The sequence below is a fragment of the Protopterus annectens genome, chromosome 6.part0 (genome assembly GCF_019279795.1).
Source record: "Protopterus annectens isolate FY-2018-M chromosome 6.part0, PAN1.0, whole genome shotgun sequence".
In the NCBI taxonomy this organism is placed as follows: Eukaryota; Metazoa; Chordata; order Ceratodontiformes; family Protopteridae; genus Protopterus; species Protopterus annectens.
The window spans coordinates 1,445,269,562-1,445,289,982 of record NC_056737.1 but is presented as its reverse complement, the minus strand read 5'-3'; the positions used below and the strand labels follow the sequence as shown (position 1 = coordinate 1,445,289,982).

Here is a 20,421-nt window from a genome sequence, read left to right as displayed (position 1 = left end):
AACAATGGCCCAAACAATACACTTGCCACTGAACAAAACAACCCTAACATCATTAGTACCCAAGCCCCTACATGACCTTCTAACTCACTCTGTATAGCACATCTCAACATATGTAGCATTAACAACAAAACTGCCCACCTCCATGCCCTCCTAGATGTCCACTTATTTGACATCCTATGTTTATCAGAAACATGGCTAAAACCTGCAATTAAAGACAATGAAGTCATCCCACCTGGTTACAATATTCTGAGACTAGACCACACAGCCAAAAAGGGAGGAGGGGTAGCACTCCTTTATAAAGCAGTGCTACAGGTTGCCACTGCAAACCTTAGACCACATTTAGACAATAATGCCAAAATCCTCATTTCTAAAATTCAGCTTAACACGTGTAAATCTATATATATATATATATATATATATATATATATATATATATATGTATATCATTTGTATCTACCTTCCTCCTGGAAATAACATTATTACCTTTGAAAATATCCTTAACTGGCTTTCTATTAATCTTAGTCCTTGGAGGCTTTAATATCAACTGGAATTCCTGTAGTACTGCAAACCCTACTACCCATATTAACCTATATGGCTTCTCACAAACTATTATCTCTCCAACCAGGATTAATAAACCCAATAACAAAGAAAGTACCTTAGATTGGATTCTCACTAATAATCCTCATAAAACATACAAAGTAGGGACCCTCCCACATGATCTAAGCGACCACTCACTAACTTATATTATCGGACATAAAACCAATCTCACTTACCCAAATACTTTCAGAGCAATACGGACCAAAAAACATTTTAACCCTGAACTTTTCCTAACAGAACTCAAGCAGTGTAATTGGTCACCACTAAAATACCTCCCACTAGATGAAGCCGTACAGTCATACCTCTCAACCTGGAAACATCAAAAATCTGGACAAGGCCCATGAAAAATAGGTACACATCTGTACGCTGATTAACATAAAATGTGCATACATAATTATGTAACCCCACCCACTCCAGTGGAATTGTGGGATACCAACTTTTAAACACAAATTGAAGAACAGACAACCAAAATATGGCACCAGAGTCCCCCTGCAGCCATTCCAATGTCCCATACCATTACCAGGCTATTTCGCCCCATTTACCATAAACACTAATGTGTGCATACTGCTTTACTTCTGCAATGATTATTTGGATTTTATTTTTACATTTTATAGCACAATGCACAAACATAAAGACATCTGCTAAACAAAGCAATACTGTCTCACAATGAAAATAGACTTGGCATTAAAACGTCTCTGCCCTCGAAACTCACATTCATTGAAACAACATTGAAACCCACACTATATCCAAAGAAAATGTATCTGGCCAGTGGTGGATAAAGATTAACTTTGGGCTGTTTTCAAATCATAGGCCCCTTGCACACAAAACAAGAAACATACACGTGTTCTTTGATACACCTTCCTGACCTTATAATATTCCTCATATAATACAGCACACTTGTTAGACTTAGAGTACATTTTAAATTTATTGTTTGAACATTTTTCCAGTAGGCAATGAAACAAAATGCATGAACCAATAATGACAAAACTGGCCAGTTCAGAAAATTTCCATCAAAAAAATCTACTTCCACACACACTCACACACACTATAAAAATCGAATGACAGTGTAAGCCATAGGCATCTTGCACAGCTTCTCACATTTGGAGTCTGCTATCACTTTAAAAATGCTAAATAAATTGCAAAAGAATATAGGAAATGTAAACTATTATCACTAAATAAATACTTCTGATTACAGCACAGCATGAACTAAACCCTAACACAAAAAGCTTAGTCTGACACACTATACTAATTGTAAAGTGCTTAAAACTTTACCATTCATCAAAATAAAATGACTTAAATAAATTAGTCTCATTTACAAGCCCCACAGTACTTGGGGGGTGTATATGATGGAATAGTCATATGACTATTTCCAGCTTTACACAACCAACACTAATTTTCAGCTTGAACATTGACTCAATGAATTTCAAATCTTATCAGAAAATGTAATGAGCTGCTGATTTACAATATGAATAAACATTTGAGAGGATACTGAAACTATTAATATATAAATGAGTGAGTGAAATGTTAACAGACTCTAGAGCATCTTTATAAGTAACTTTAAATCGTTTTCAGCTAGTAATTAGACTAGTAATCCATAAAAAAATTAAACTGAATTAATGGATACAAAATTAAATTTTCCATGAAACATTCTCATACACACACACACACACACACACACACACACACACACACACACACACACACACACACACACACACACACACACACACACCAAGTTGAAACGTTTTCCCCAATGAGATCCTTCAATCAGCAGTCTGTCCAAGAAAAAGTCTTAGCAAGCCAAACAGGTAAATTAAAGATACCTTTTTCTCCAAAATTACTGTTAATTAAATTAGAGTCAACTACAGTGTCTGCTGAATTCCGAGTCCCGCTCGGTCTCTGTGAAACATTTGTGTTAAGTGGAATCCGTCCTTCCTCCCTGTTCACTTGCTTTGAAGTGTCCGAGGTTAACAGAATTCCAGAAAAATAAAGAAATGCTTGGCTTGTGCCTAATATTAGATCATTTACATAAGAATAACACTTTATCAGAGGTCCCAGCGAAACTATAAACATTTCAGTCATGAATACAGTCACCAAGGTGATAAGGCTGCTGCAAAATATGTTCAATAAACTTTGTAAGCTCACTCTTCAATGTACTCATGTCAACAGCAAGATCCTCCAATGAAGTTTCCAGAACGATACTCATCATGGGTTGACTTTCACTAGTGAACTCCATGTTACCCGACCAATACACCCAACCAAAAAGAATAACAAAAAAGAAAACCGGCATTTACAATCTTGCCAAAGCAAGAACCTTTGTATCTGTGGCATTTCTTGAGATAACTTAATAGGAGGCTGGTGTTAGCAAGTGGGACATTTTGTAGTACAATTTTAGTTGTAAGAACGCTTTGTTTAAAGTAATTGTATGTTTACAGAAGGGTAGGGTACTGATACATCAACAATAAAATGACACACACACACACACACACACACACACACACACACACACACACACACACACACACACACACACACACACACACACACACACACACACACACACACACACACACACACACACACACACACACACTAGAATACCTGAAAGCAGCTCTGCAGTCCTTACCTGAAAGCTTTCTCAATGTTTCCAATGGCAGTCCTACAATGCAGCACATAAATCTCACTCACACAAATAGTCCCAGAGTTTCCAACAGTCCCGGTTGCTCACACAATTTCCAGCATCAGCAAATAAATGCAGTGCAGTCCCACTTGCACAGGTGCAAGTACACCACCATTCAAGTCCTTTCTGGTTCCTGTTCCCGCTCACAGATCCAATTCAACAGCCGGAAAAGCTCAATTCCGACAGGCTGCCGGTGTTGATGTCATCACATACGTGATGACGTCAGGTCGAATAGCGAAAAAAAAATTTTAAATAAAAGCTGGGAAAAATCAAAAATGAAGGGGTGCCACTTGGGAATTGTGGCACCCAATAAAAAATGAGTAATTCGGGACAGTTGAGAGGTATGCATACAATACTTTAATTCCACATTCTTAGCCATCCTTGACCACCACGCCCCAGCACGGTCTATTAGAAATAAGACTAAACCTGCCCCATGGCTCTCAAAAGCTACTAGACAAAAAATCCTTCTTAGAAACAAATCCTGGGTTAAATGGCATACTACTAAGAATCCTACAGACCATCAAAACTTTAGACAACTTAGAAATAATACAAAAAAGCTATCCTCTTAGATAAAAGACACTTTTACTTCCAACTACTTCAAACTTACCCAAAACAAAAACCCAAAAGTTATGGACTAGCATTAACAAACTACTACACCCAGGTCATTCTATCACGCCAAACCCACAAGGCTCTAACCTTGAGAATCCCACACAAACTGCCAATGCCTTCAATTCCTTCTTCACAGACGCCATCCAAATTTTGCTAGTCAGCTGGCTCCAGATACCTCAAATCTGCCAACTTCTACTACTAGCCAACTTCCATCATTTCAGTTACAACCATTTTCTACTTCCTTCATTTGCTCCCTTCTCCAAAAACTAAAACCTACCACCCCCTCAACTGACAAACTACCTGCAGAATACCTGCAAAAAGGAGCTAAAGCCATAGCCTATCCCATTTTCTATCTGGAAAATCTCTCACATTATCCCCCTACATAAAGGTGGGAACTCTAACAACTTTTCAAACTATCGTCCCATAGCTTTACTCTCTCCACTAGCAAAAATAATGGAAAAATGCATCCATAAGCAACTACTTCACCACCTAATCCAAAACAACATAGTTGCCAAATGTCAACATGGATTTAGACCATTCAACAGTACTACCACTGCCCTGCTATCCTTTACAGACTGCATTAACAAAAACCATAAGAACAATATTCTTTCCTCTGCAGTCTTTACTTGATTTACCTAAAGCTTTCAATATGGTTAATCACCAGCTATTTTTAAATATACTCAAAACCCTTTCACTTAAAGCTCTGGCTATAAAATGGTTCAAATCTTATTTAGACAATAGACAGCAGGCTGTGTTATGGGATAATAATCTATCTACCCACCTCCCCATTTCCCTCTGTGTTCCTCAGGGCTCCATATTAGGCCCACTCCTATTTTCCATTTTTATTAACGACCTACACTTAGCAATTCCTCATGTCACCTGTATTCAATATGCGGACGACTCCACAATAATATGCTCAGCCACTTCTCCATCTGAACTACAGTCCCTCACCCAAAAAGCATTTAATACAGTAGAACAATGTTTTTTACACAGCTGCCTCCTCCTAAACCTCAAAAAACAAAACATTTGCTTTTTACTCCAACCCGGAAGTCCACCCCAGCAAATTTCACACTTGTATCTAATAATGACACTCACATATCTCCTGACCCAACCACCAAACTCTTAGGAATAACAACAGATAGCAACCTTAACTTTGATACTCATATTAACAACACAATAAAAACAGTCAACAAGAAATTGGGGTCCCTCTATAGACACAAACCCTTCCTTACACCACTAGCCAGAACCGCTATAGCCCATACTCACTTAATCTCCACACTCCTCTATGCTTCACCTATATACACTAATCTCTCAAAAAAACAACCTCAACAAACTGGCAATCTCCTATAATAATATTGCTAGATTTGCCACTGCCTCTCCTTTTAGAACTCATCATTGTCTTAATTTAAAGCAGCTAGGATAGCTAGAGTTTCAAAATTAGCTTCAATTTCACCAGCTTGCTATTGCCCATAAGACCCTGTATCAACCCACCAGTACTCCAATACTCTCTAGCCTCATTACCCCTTATAACAATCTTAAAAACTTACGCTCCTCAAATAAACTACCTGTTTGTACAAGCAGATCCAACAACTTGGCAGGACACTCTCTGTTCTCTAAAACTGTTGGAAAGAACTGGAGCCTACTACCCACTGAATGTTTACCACTGTCTTCAATAACACTTTTTAAACAGAAACTAAAACTATATCTTAGAACACATTGGTTATGCCCCTGTACTAACCCTGACTAACTCTTTTTCTTTATATTAATGGATACTCTTCACCTTTTACTCTTCTGTGCTAACTCTAGACTTATCCTTAAAGAACCAAAGACACCATGATCTTACAATTTAAATCTATGTGTATGTGTATATGTATATAGTAACATCTTTTTATGTACATGACCTTTTACTGTTGTGTTATGTTTACTATAAGTATTGTATTTTTGATAACAACAGCTGTGTTTTGCTTGTACTGTAGCAACATTCAGTATTGTATTGTGTGTGTTGGAGCTGTTCTCCCTGGGCCTCTACTGAAAATGGACATGTATCCAGTTAGACTAGCCCGGTCAACAAATGTAAAATAAAATAAAGTAAATAAATAAATTCTAACAATGTCAAATTATGTCAATTGAAATAATTAGTAGTCTATAATGACATGTTACTACAAAGTAAAATGTATCTTGTAAATTTGCTTATGCTCTGCTTTTGCATACATCGAGTACATTGCATTCTAAAAGTATGTTTTACAAGCCTATGATACTGAATCCTCTTTAAAAGTTGAGGGTTAATATTTCAGTCTCTTATACCTAACCGATTTTCAAATAAATGTGAATAAAATGATTTGATCATTCCTAATATGACTATGATTTTCATTTTCATTTTAAGGTACTTTATTACATTAATAATTTTGAAGAGACTATACAGTTTTTTCATCAGCATCTGGAAGAAAATGGGAAAATGCTTATTATCCTTATCTCAGGTATGTAGAATAATGTAATAAAAATTAGCAAATGTAAAATTGTTTCAGTATACAGCAGGTTGTCAAACAGCAAAATCAGTTTATGATGTATAATGTGATCTGTATTCATACTATCAACACATCTCAAAGACAACATCCTCATTGAATAAAGCATTTTTAACTTGCATGTATTTCAGAAATAAATATATACATTTTGTTCACTTAGAGTTTTGACAGATAACATCATCATTGTAAAAGTGAAGCAACAGCTGTAACATATGTAATAATAAAGCATATATCAGATGAGTGTTACAGTTGCATAGTAGCCACAGTATGCAAAAGAGGGATTGCAGTGCAACTCTTTCAGAGTTTAGGAAGTGGAAAATAAAAACAGTGAAGACAATAGATTAGGTGTACAGACATTGTCACCATTTGAGGTTTGGCAGAAATAAGTGAAAAAAAGAAGAAAATGAGGAAATAGACAAAAGTGAGACCTTATGCTACTGACTGGTTGAAAATAATATTGCAAGTATAGCCATCCCAGTGGCACTGAAGGACATAGTCCTGGCTATAGTTCTTATATTTGAGCTAAACCAACTCGAATGTTATCAGTGTAAAACAAAAATATGAAGCAAAGCTATGGAATTCCTGCAAATGTTGACAGTTTAGAAATATTGAAAGAAGACACCTTTAAGGTCTTGGTGTCATTGTTAAAAGAACCACTGCTCTTGTCAGACAGGTAAACAAAGCCAAAATAAATTAACAGTTTTCAAATTAATGATATAGGGGAATGACTTTATCTATTCCAATAATCTTTGCAGACTTATAGAAGATTTCATATTCTAAGTAGTTATTATAAACATCATCCAAATGGAGGCTTCTCAGATGACACCAAATATTTCAGTTGTGTATTAAAAATCCCTCTGACATGTAAACATTTTCAAAAAGGATATGAAATGGAAACTAGACAGTAAGATTATAAATAAAAGCCAGAAAGAAAATTGGACTGTAGAAACCAGCAACATCATTTCAACATTTTTCCAACACATCAACATTCTAAAGAGGCATAAAACAGTAAAATACATGTAAGTCACAGCGTATTGTCAAACAAGATATCCTGAAACTGCCGCTAATTAGTCATTTTCATTTTGTAAGGATTGCTGGTCTCAGGTGATTCATGTCAATTAATTTCTCACAGTATAAAAAACAAGTACCAGTGTTCACAATTGCACCTTTGTTATGTTCAGCTATTATCTACATATTTCAGTAGCCAGTGCTATCCTTAACCATTCAGTGCAGTGTTTCAAATTATGTTAGAAATCTTTATTTTCTATGGAAATATTTCTATGCACAATTATGAAACATTAAGAGATGAGGTGCATTAAATGTGTATTCGCAGGTATATACTAATATCTCTTTGGAACAAGATGGATGGACTGGGATGTAATAATCCTGAGTAAATGGAATGAAATGTAAAGACTGTCTTAAAAGTAAAGAAAATACTTTCATGTGAGATGAACTGATATCTTATACTGTGTGTTCCTTTACAATACATAAACAATAAATCATTAAATCTTGATTTATTTTTTGAGATCTGGGCAAAACATGGTAATTTCCTGTTTATTCCTTTTGAATCTGTGTATCAGGAATTTATTTCCGAAAAAAAAGAAAATAAAAAAAGAAAAAATAATGAATAAGAAAATGATTTTGTAACTTTATTTCACTTTCTCCTTGTAGAACCTGTGTTGTAGTACAGTTTTAATAGAAAGTTGTATTGTGTGCAGATGAGCAGATATGTTAGTTGCTTCACTTTTGTCAGTTTGCTCAGTTTATGAGTAGGAGATGGGATTTAATGTCAGATGTTACATGCAAAACAGATTTTACTGGGAGGTGCTGAGTTTTTTTCCATTTTCTGATCACATGGTAGCAGCATTAAACCCTCCTGAAAGAATGCACCATTACTGTTCTCTAATGCACTTTCTAGGGGGTGTTATCCTTATGTTCTTTAGCTAAGAGATGCATTGTACGCATAGTGGAAAATAATGCTTTTCATTAACAAGTGCTATTCTGTGATGCCTGACTTGCTGGTCAGGGTACATAAAAAGAACATGTACAAGTTATACGAATGGTTCTGCATTAACAAATATGTAGTTCTGCTCTCAAATCCTTCAGCTATAAATATAGTAAGTTCAACACAACAGAACAGGAAGAAAAGGAAACATTTCCCAAACCCAGCTGTCACCTTACTGCACAAAAAATTGGACAGGACAACTTTTGAGGTAGTGACATATGCACTGGTGACACATGATTACCAAGTGTCAAGCACTGCTGTCCATACTTTTTTTTCTGTCTTTTAAAAATCTGCTTGGGCTATTCTTTGAAACATTACATACATGGAGGTAGAGGTCTTGCTTAAGGTGGAGTTCCCACTGTTGGAAATTGTTTCATGAGGATTTTATGACCAATGAATACGTGTAGTTTCCTGAGCACTATAGATGTAGAAGAAAATCTTTTATGTGGGTTTCTTCTTGCAGTGGAAATGTTTGTGAAAAATATGTGGGTGCCTTTTTTGACCATTATTGTTAGAAACCGGGAATATGGATTAAATACATGCATGGCAGCTTTTTTTTTTGCATTTATATTTTTTCTGCCATAGTGAAGGACTGTTTTATGGAAGAGGCATCTTGTTAAAACCTATTCCTGGGGAATGTATGAATGTATGGCCATTAAACCTATATGATTTAAACTACAGAGATTTGACCAATTAATGCAAATTATACAGCTGACTGTTGTTAGTCCATTTTTTCAGTATTGTTTATGTTTTAAAATGTTTTGTGGCACTTACATTTTTAAATTGATTGGTAAAGTACCACATTCATTTTACTGATTTTGTCCATTGAGTTCTTTGATGTATAGATAACCATATATTATGGCCTTGGGGCCACTTTTGCATTTTGGGACGCTTGAAATACAAAGGATCTTAAATGGCTGCTTTGCATGCTAATTATTAATGGCTTTGTAAAGCCAGTAGCATCACAGTACTATTGTACATTTATAACACATATTTGTCTGTTTCATCATTTGTAGCAGTTAGTAATTTGTTGAAATGGCGTTTTTTTTGACAACTTTTCAACATTATTTTGTTATAGTAGCATTTAAGACTGAAGAACTAGTTCACTACAAACTTTAATTATTTTTTCATACATTTTTTAGTTATACAACTATTAACCATCATTCAGTTTTTGTGGATATAAAGTCATTCTGGTAATAACTTACTCTAATAAATTGAGATAAATAAATAATATTAATCAGTCCTGTGCACTAACAATTTAAGTGAAAGGTATGATCATTCTGTTCACTTCTGCTTACATTATTGTATTATGACAGAATGCATCACTGATCCAAGCCTTTGATGGAAGGCACATTAATTGGTATGAAACACATTATTCCTGAATTTATAGAGTGTAATGATCACATTCTGTTCCAGACTTTATGTTTAGGGAAGCAGCATATAACCATACCTGAATTAATACAGTATCACTTTTCTGTTATTTTCCTTTTAGGGACTTCTTATTTTCTTCTTTTTCTGAGCTGGGTGAATGCATTATCCATAGGTTATATTGTCTGAATGGACCATAGCAGCTGTAGTGTAGGCTGTATGGAGATAGCATACATTTATTAAAAGTAATGCAGCTGTTAAAATAAAATTAAGAATTCAATACACAGGAGGTTCAGATTCAAACGTTTACTAGTGTACACCAGGAGGCAAAAAACGTACACGTACAGAATTTTGTCTAACATGAAACAGAAAGCACACAAGTTTATATAGGTTTAACATTCAAGCTGTGCCCACCTTACTGACGTGATATGTCACAGGGCATCTACATCACTTTAGCTTACAGTCCTCTATTCATAAAAACTGCTGATGCTGCATATTTTAAAAAAAGTTTTCCTCTGGTAACAATACGGCCTTGCTATCCACCTGGTCAGACATAATGTCTTTCTGTAAAGTTACTTCTTCAAGATTTCATATCAGTTTGAATACAATAGCAGATTCAGTCTTTTAAAAAAGTCTTGTTCACTGTTACACTTTCCCACCAGCTGCATGCTATCTCAGTAACACATATACAAGGCCAAATCATCCCAGCAGGAAAGAGCAGAAGATTTCATTATTTCACATATCTAATTTCCTGACCCAGCAGATAATCATTTGTGAAAAGCATAAACATTAAAACTTGCTAAGCTAGCATCTGCCAGGGTTGAAGGTCAGCTTGCTTCAAGCCACACTGCAGTTTCAAAACTGCTTACATTTAAACATGAATTAATCCTTTCTGTTATATGATTAATAGAATAAAATGCATTATATACTACTTTGCTTTTAAACTAGCATTTCTCATATATTCAAATACACATTTTTCTAACATTTTCCCCCCTATTAATACTTTTTATTCTATTTTGAAGTAAGCATAGTGTCATTTCATCTCCCAACTTCTTCCATTTAGGATTTTCAGCTAGGTGAGTCATTTAATCTATACTTCAGAAAAAATGTCATCTGAGATCAATTTTTCAATCTCAATATCTTGGTACAAAGTTTCAGTAACAGATACATCAATAAAATATTTGATTAATCTTTTCATGCAGGGAATTCCACAGCAAACACATGCTCCTGTTAGGAGTATACCCACACAAATGGCAATCAGAATATTCATTAGGCTGGAACCCCACCCCCCCAAATAGATTCTGGAAAAAGACCGTCAGTGGGTTTGGGCCTGGTTCAGTCATGGCTGATATTTGCTGAATTACCTCTAGGTGATTATTAATTTCAATCCTTGTTGTCTGGTATGTATGCACAGCATTCTTCTTTGATAAGCGCGCACGTACCAACTCTCGCCGCTAGGGTGAAGTCAAGAGCCGTTCGATTTTGTAGCACAACAGTTCTCATTGCATTCAGTTCATCAGTCACCAGTTCTAGGGCAGAAAAAGTTGCATTGCTCATTACTTCAAGAAGTTTCGACAACTTCCTCAGCTCCCAGATCGATTTGACTGCTCCATAGGCTGGGAATATTCCTGCCCAAGATATAACACTGTCACTGAAGTCCATATGAGTCAATTTGCTTTTGTCTTTCATGGTATTATGGTCTTTCCAGCCAGCGTCGATCTTTCCAACTGGATTCACAGGTTTTTCAACTGGACCTTTGGGTTTTCGGGCTGCTTCTCTCACATTTCGTATCTTACCCAAAGGTAATTCTGCAGTATGTCTTATTGCCGGAACCAGATAACCCAAAAAACAACTGCCGGACCAATTCTCGGGTAACCATTTATATGCCTTTTTCCCACAAATAAAATAACAGTTTTCTACTTTAGTACTAATACGCATTAGCCCTGCATGAAACATTTTCTGATCTATAACTGACAATTGTTTAAACAAAACAGGATTCTTGCGAATGTCATTCATGGTTGTTTTCAATGAGTTCAAATATGAGTCATAATTAGTATTGCAAAAAGTATTGCCATTACTATTCTTAATATAACACCGGTAAGATATGGTTATATTACAATTGCTCCAGCCCACCTGGAGAGTATCATTTTTGTAAAAACATACAATTCCTTTTTGTGTGACAGGTAAAAATAAAGCTATTTTGTCCTGTGATCTTACAGTTCCTGTATTGAAGAGTAAATTCTCCCAAGTCTCATTTATCCCCAAAGGGACAGCGGACATTATCAGTCCTCCATATGCTGTTTGTATAGCTGTACAAACCCAGCAATTTGAAATGTTCATAGTCTCTGCATATACACGCTTCATGGCTAGGTATGTGTTAAAATTTGGATGCCAGTCTATAGATGTTCCGTCACGCCTTCCCACTTTCACTTGTGTGGCTGTGTGTAGGATAAACACAACAAGAGGAAAATTGTCACAATTGCAGTCAATAAATGTATACTCAACAAAATGATTATGCAACATCTCTGGGGTTGATCTAAATTTCTATTCGCTTTGTTTTTGGCCATCTTGGTCTGGTTGTGTATCAGTCACAAAGTTTTTATCAAGCTGAAAGTTCTTTACCGGTTTGCAGTGTGTCAAATGAACCCAGGACGTCCTCTCAGCCACTCTAACTGCAGTAGGCATTGCCAACAGAACCTGGTACAGTCCTTCCCACTTTGGACTCGCCCAATTCTTCCTCTTCGTCACTTTCAGCCACACCCACGTCCCAGGGGCCAAGACTGCTTCTACCGATCTGGTCTGTTCCTTATCTGAAAAAGAGTTAAACTGCAAAACAGATTTATTTGTTAACAGTTTCCTCATATAACTAGCTAATGAACTGTCAGCCTCTTGCTCTGCAGGCATGAGAGCTTTCCACTGAGGCACATAATATGCTCTCCCAAAAATCATTTCAAAGGGAGTCAAACCCTTCACATTTGGAACCATTCTCATACTCAGCAGTGCCAAAGGCAGACAGTGTATCCAATTCTTTTGGGTCTCCTCAACTAACTTCCTAAGTTTATTCTTGAGGGTACCATTGTACCTTTCCACCAGTCCTGCTGACTGTGGGTGGTAGGCACAATGGTTCTTTAAGGAGATACCAAAAAATCTCCCAAGTTGCTGAATTGTCTGGTTCACGAAATTTGTGCCGTTGTCACTATAAATCCTTTCCGGAATGCCAAATCTAGGGATTACTTCTTTTATCAGGGCTTTCGCCACTGTTGCTGCATCCGGGTTTTTGGTTGGAAAAGCTTCTACCCATTTGGAAAACATATCTACGATAACTAAACAAAACTTTTTCCCTTCACACTTATTCAATTCTATGAAATCCATACAAATAGTATGGAACGGATATGGTGGTATAGGAAAACTTTCTTGCTTGGTTTTAAATGCCCCTTGTATATGGTGCTTGTTACAAGTATGACAAGCTGCACAAAATTTTTTTGTGTAGTTTGTGAATCCGTATGTTTGGAATATTCAGTTTACTAATTGTACCATCCTCCCTGTTGAGACATGGCACTGCCCATGGCTCAACAAAGCTGCATATCTAAATAAATTAGACGGCAATATCGGTTTTCTCTCTTTGGAAATGTACAGTCCATTTTCAAGAATTGCACCTCGTTTTACACATTTGTGCTTTTCTGCTTTTGCAGTAAGCATCTGCATTGTTCTTAACATATCTAAATCTAAAATCTCAGAGGGTTGTAATTCCTCATTCAAAAGTAAAGTTTCTGAGTCTGAGGCTGCTTGCTTTGCAGCTGCATCAGCTCGTGCATTGCCTTTCGAAATCTTATCCTGTTGTTTTCTATGAGCTACACATTTACAAATAGCTGCTTTGGTAGGTAACTGAATAGATTCTAATAACTCCAAAATAAATTGCGCATGATTAATAGGTTTTCCACTAGATGTTATCATTCCTCTATTTTTCCATTGTTGCGCAAATACATGTACTGTAGAAAAAGCATACTGACTATCAGTATATATGTTTACACACTTGTTTTTTTGCTAAAGTACATGCCCATGTCAAAGCTATCAGTTCTGCTGCTTGTGCAGATAAGTTATGTGGTAAGGATTGGGCTTCTAGAATTTCAGTGTCTGTAACTACTGCATACCCTACCAGATTCTTTCCTGTAGGACCCCTTCTGCATGAGCCGTCCACGTAATATGTCACCTCGGCATTATCCAAGGGCATATCTCTGAGATCTTGTCTAGGTAAAGCTAACTGTTCAATTTCCTGCAGGCAGCTGTGTGGTGTGCCATCCGCAGGAGTTGGAAGTAATGTTGATGGATTTAATGTCGTACATCGTTCAATTGTCATATGAGGTTTGCTCAGCACTATAGTCATACATTAAATGTGTCTAGCAGGAGAAAGGTATGCCACTTTTTCTTGCAGTAAAATTATTGCAACTGCATGAGGCACTCTCAATGTGAGAGGGTGGAATAACACCACTGAGGTTGAAGCCTGTACTGCCATTGCAGCTGCAACTACTGCTTGTACACAGTGAGGCAAAGATCATGCCACTGGGTCTAACTGCGATGAATAATAGGCTATGGGGCATTGCTTATCCCCATATTTTTGCGTCAATACTGACTTCATATATCCTTGCTTGCAATCTATTTTCTGAAAGAACCGTTTGTGATAATTCGGAAGTCCTAAAACTAATGAAGAAGCTATCAACTGCTTCAACCTGCAGAAAGCTGTTTCTGCTTCAGGTGTCCATTGTAAAATATCTTGTGCTGCCATTGGTGTCTTATATATCAAGTCAGTCAGTGGAGCAGATTCCAAAGCATAATTTGGTATCCAGCTCCGACAGAAATTAGTTGTACCCAAGAAAGACATAATTTCCTTCTTGGTTGCTGGTTTGGGTGCTTGCAAGATTGCTGTTTTTCTTTCCTTGTCTAATATTCTACCTTCATTGGATATTACATATCCTAAGTATCTAACTTGTTTTTTCCAAAGTTTTAACTTACTTTTGTTTACTTTGTGCCCTTGTTTCACTAAAAATTTCAATAACACTACAGTATCCTCCCTGCATTGTTGCTGGGTGGGGGCTGCTAGCAAGATGTCATCTACGTAAAGTAGAATTTGACTACCTCCCGGTGGGGTAAACCCTGCCAGGTTGCTAGCCATTTCTTGTGCAAATATTGTTGGACTCTCACAATATCCCTGTGGTAGTCGAGTATATGTATACCTTTTACCCTGAAATGTAAATGCAAACCAATATTGACTATCAGGATGTATAGGTATTGAAAAGAAAGCATTGCTGATATCTACCACAGAGAAATACTTCTGTTGCTGTTTTAAATCATTTAACAAAGTATGTGGGTCTGGCACCGTAGGTGCTCTAGGTATTACTGAAGTATTTACTGCTTGTAAATCTTGTACCATCCGCCATTCCCCATTTGCTTTTTTAACAGGAAATAGGGGTGTATTACATGGTGAATCAGAAGATTCTACCAGTACTCCTTCTTTGAGTAATGCTGCTATTATAGGCTTAATTCCTATTTCTGCATCCTTTCTCAAAAGGTATTGTCTTTTCTGTGGTCTAAAAGCTGACTTTGGGGTAATTGTAACTGGTCCTGCTGTTTGAATATGTCCTACATCTGACTTGCCTGTTGACCAAAGAGTTGTCGTAATTTCACATAAGGCCTTTTCTTCTTCTTCTAATAAAAATGATAATCAGCTGTCCTCGCTAGATTGCAAGTGTACAGCTGGATGTGTTTGTGTCAACCAATTCAGTTTTTGTTTCTGTATCCCTTGTTCTGATAGTTCTAAATCAGTCTGTTTCTCCCATCTTGTTACTTTTTCTCCTAAGTCTGTCCATTTTACACTTTTTTTCTTTGTCGAGCTGACATGTGGTAATCGATTTGATCTATATAATGCAAGGAATTCTTGAGGTAATGAACAGCTAACTACACTGTTCCCCTCAGTATCCCAGTACAAAGTACGCAATACTAGTCTAGTTGCACGATTTCTGAACAATTCTTGCTCATACTCTCTATCAGGTCCTGGTGTAGTACAGTAGTATAGAGTACAGTGTAACAAATGCTGTTGATCAGTGTCGAGGGAGGGGGCTTTACTGATGGCTACGTTCATCAGTTCCTCAGTTACTGCCCCTGGACCAGTCGTGACTAGGTCCTGGCTGTACCAGTAAAAAGTTTCACCCTCCGACCGCACTACAAAGGTATCCATTTGTCTCTGTGCCTCCATACCTTGTACAGTTGGAACTACTGCTATGCCAAATATCTGCATAAGGTCTCTGCCCAATAGGTTTACTGGACACTTTGCAGAAACAACAATTTTACTTCTCTGGGTCATGCCTGAAACAGGGTCAGTTATTGCTATATCATGGGAAAGTGGTTCCCTGTATAGCTGTCCATTTCCTGCTTTTACTAGTATATAATCAGGTGATTCGGAATGTTCTGGTAACTTGGAGGGGTGTATCAAAGTCCGTGACGCTCCTGAGTCACACAGGAATTTGACTTCCCTTCCCTCCACCAGAAGTGTAACTTCCGGTTTCGTATCTGCTAAGTAGAACTCTAAGCTCAACAATGCTAAGTCCAAAATTTCACTTTCTTCATCCTCCATGTCTACTTGCACTTCCTCTATTCCTTCTATCACATTTACATTTGTTTTTTGTTCATTTACTTTTCCTGATGATTTCTGACTTTTGCATGATGTATCTTCACTATCATATAGTCAGTCCTCATCTCCCTTATCTTCTGAAATTACCTTTTTGTTTTGCTTACAATCCCTTGCTAGATGTCCCTTTTTTCCACACTTGAAGCATTCACCTCTCTTTTTCCTCTCTTCAAAGTCTTCTGATCATTTGTCAGACTGTTTGTTTCCCTGGGCATTCTTCTTGTCCTTTTTACCTGACTGTAACACAAACACTTCAGCTCCGTCTTCAGCAGTGAAGACTTGCGCCTTCTTTTTCTTTTTACTATTAAAATGTCTTTCAGCATGTCTAGCATATTCAAGTAAGGCTTGTAGCCTCCCTGTTCGATGGTCTATCATATGCTTTGTAATGAAGCTACTAATAGGTGCAATGCAACCTTTCAAAAATGCATTCTTTAATTGTTGTTCATATGGGGAATCATTCGTTTGGTTTTCAGGAACCGTTATACTGCTATGATTATTAAAACATTCTAATAATCTAGCATAGTACCCATCAATTGTCTCATTTTCCTGTTGTATGCATTGATTAATGCAAGTCCAGTCTGCTCTAGGTTTCCATTTCTCAGAGATTCGGTCTGTAAGACCTTTCACTCTGTTGTCTAACTCTGCGTCACTATGTGGGAGTGGTTTGAGCTCTGCATTACGAGGATTCCAGGTGCCACAAATCATGTGCCAATCTGGACCTATAATTTGTCTTACTACTTTTTCTACTTCTTTCCCATTCAAGTGGTAACTCAGCCTCATGCCTTGTAAATCTTCCAAAAATTTCATAAAATTAACTTTCGGATGGGGGATTCCCTCAGTAGCTTTCCGGATATCCTCTGGTGTCCATGGCCTATATACTAAGAGTGTTGGGTTTTGCCCTTCCTGTCCTGCCTGAGGATTTGGAAATTCTATAAGTGGGCATATTTCTTCCTCACTCTCATCCTGTAGGTTTCTCTCTATTTGGTATGATTCTGTGTCCCTATGTGTTTTACGTGTTCGGGACCTAGTTTCAATAGGATCTGTAACAAATGGTTGTGATCTTGCTGAAACTTCAGGATAACGCGGAGGCGGACCAGCCTGTCCACTCACTTCATATCCTGAAAAGGGTAAGGGAGGGGGCAAGGGAGGAGGAGGAGGAGCTGTTGCTATTACCAAGTTATTATCCTCTTTGTCTAAAAATAATGTTTTTGAATTTTTAAGCTTCTGTTCTCTACGATTTGCTTCCTCAATCCAGTTGCTTAAGGAGTTTAACTAGTGAAGTTTTATCTAGTTTACCATCAAATTCATATTTGTTAACCCATTTCGTATAATACCTAACGTTATCAGAACGTTGTAATTGCATGTATTTTGCGTCTTCGGTTAGGGGTGGATCTCGCGATGTTTTAGTGCACTGATTTCCCATGGCAAAGAAAATGTTACGTAACCCTTTTTTATCACGTGATATCAAGTTCTCAGTTCCTTTTCACAGTTTATCTAGAATAACTGCCTACCTTATTCTGTTACCCTGATCTATGACCAAATATACAGTACTTCCTTTTGTCCCTGATCTGCAAAACAAATCTTGACAACAATATACTGTAACCTAGTCCCTGATCTAAAACAGAAAAAAGGCAAATTCTTCCTACCTGAGCCTCCGGTATTGAATCGTCCAATATCCGCTCTTCGGCCACAGATCAGAAAGTGGCCAGCCTCTTTAAATGACAATTCAGTCGGAGGTCTTTTCACCCAAGAAGAACCGTTTCGGTAACTTCTCCTGCGCAGTATTCGACCACCGGTAGACTCTGATCTGCAGCTGTCTGAGGGAATTTCCAGCTAAGAAGGACCAAACTGTTAAATAAAATTAAGAATTCAATACACAGGAGGTTCAGATTCAAAAGTTTACTAGTGTACACCAGGAGGCAAAAAACGTACAAGTACAGAATTTTGTCTAACATGAAACAGGAAGCACACAAGGTTATATAGGTTTAACATTCAAGCTGTGCCCACCTTACTGACGTGATATGTCACAGGGCATCTACATCACTTTAGCTTATAGTCCTCTATTCATAAAAACTGCTGATGCTGTATATTTTAAAAAAGTTTTCCTCTGGTAACAATACGGCCTTGCTATCCACCTGGTCAGACATAATGTCTTTCTGTAAAGTTACTTCTTCAAGGTTTCATATCAGTTCGAATACAATAGCAGATTCAGTATTTTAATAAACGTCTTGTTCACTGTTACACTTTCCCACCAGCTGCATGCTATCTCAGTAACACATATACAAGGCCAAATCATCCCAGCAGGAAAGAGCAGAAGATTTCATTATTTCACATATCTAATTTCCTGCCCCAGCAGATAATCATTTGTGAAAAGCATAAACATTAAAACTTGCTAAGCTAGCATCTGCCAGGGTTGAAGGTCAGCTTGCTACAAGCCACACTGCAGTTTCAAAACTGCTTACATTTAAACATGAATTAATCCTTTCTGTTATATGATTAATAGAATAAAATGCATTATATACTACTTTGTTTTTAAACTAGCATTTCTCATATATTCAAATACACATTTTTCTAACAGCAGTTTACACCATTAATGTGTACTGCAAAGCACAATAAAGGTAAGGGCCACACATGCAACCATCCATGGAATAGCAGCTAGCCTGTTATGGCTCTGTAATTTCTATGAGTAATTATGTCTATAATTGTGGCTAATAGACATGAAGCAATTCTATTTTTTATGATAGCTGAAATGATGCCTTACCTACCTAAGTAGTTTAAAGCTGCCATAAAGTAAGTTTTGCTCTTAAAAAGAGGATCTGAGGTATTTCCCTTTTTTTTAATTTCTCCAAGTCTTTTGCATTTCTAATACTATGAAGGAAATGGACCCCATTCCTAAGTCAAAGTAAAATTAAAGCTTGTGAAATTAGTATTGTTTCAGTCTTTGATATTAGCTAGAAGTGCTCTTTTCAGCACCTGCAATGTGTCCAGTAATGACACCTGCAGTTCATACAGAGTTACATGTATCAGTAACATATCTAAGTATGATTGTAAATTATTTTTTATTTATAAGACCGTTGCTCCTACCACTACTACTGCAACTGTCTAGATATCCTTCTTCCACATTGCCCTCATTTCTGGCTGCAAATGCTGGCATTTCATGACTTTGTGTCTCCCTCTGGTACATAAGACACTGTAGTCACTGGGTGTAGCAATTTCAATGATCAATGCTACTTTTGTCTTCTTTTCATGGACTACTATATCTGATTTTCTCACATCTATTTTTTTGAACTGTTGGTAACGGGTGATCCCATGGGATATAAACTTCATCATTTTCTGTAATGCTTTGTGGCTCATATTTCCAATGTTTTTCGGAAACTTCAATATTATGTTTGTGCAATCCTTAATGCAACAGTCTTGCCACACTATTATGCTTTTCAGTGTAGAGTCCTTCTACCATTAATATATCACAACCAGCAAAAAGTTGTGACTCTTTCCAATTTTGTTTTACAAAACCTATATTTTGTCTGTTTCTCCCACATGTTCAATGGACTTTTTAAACCAATGTGTATGTCGTCCACTATCCTGGGCCTCCAATATTAACCTTTCATCTTTTGATTTAAATTCTCCTCTCCTCAACCATTCCTTCATCTGATCCTGATCAGCATGAGGTTGATCCAAGAGTTTTCTGTATGTGTAACTAAATTTATTAATTTTCCACATTTCTTGTCTTTTCATTTGATCCTTCACCTTATATTCTTTCTTTTGTGTTTTTGGCACATTCAGTTGCTGCCTGATTTTTATCTTCTTCTGGTTTGATTTCCATTCCTGCTTGTCACTAATATGCTTCTGGTAAACTAAACAGGGAAGTCATCTTATCATCTTAGACTTATTCTCCTCATGTTTTAAAACTTTCACTATGGTCTGCAGATATGTGTGCAGTCCAAAGATTGCAGATCAA

The 20,421-nt window shown here is 37.0% G+C and overlaps 1 protein-coding gene across 1 annotated transcript in view; it reads left to right on the top strand.

Moving 5' to 3' along the window:
- LOC122803989 (histamine N-methyltransferase-like) overlaps positions 1 to 20,421 on the top strand; it is a 375,890-nt gene that overhangs the window by 246,914 nt on the left and 108,555 nt on the right. Inside the window, exon 4 of the mRNA XM_044073669.1 lies at positions 6,270 to 6,363. Coding sequence (XP_043929604.1) covers positions 6,270 to 6,363 — 94 coding nt within the window. The remainder of the gene's footprint in view (positions 1 to 6,269; positions 6,364 to 20,421) is intronic.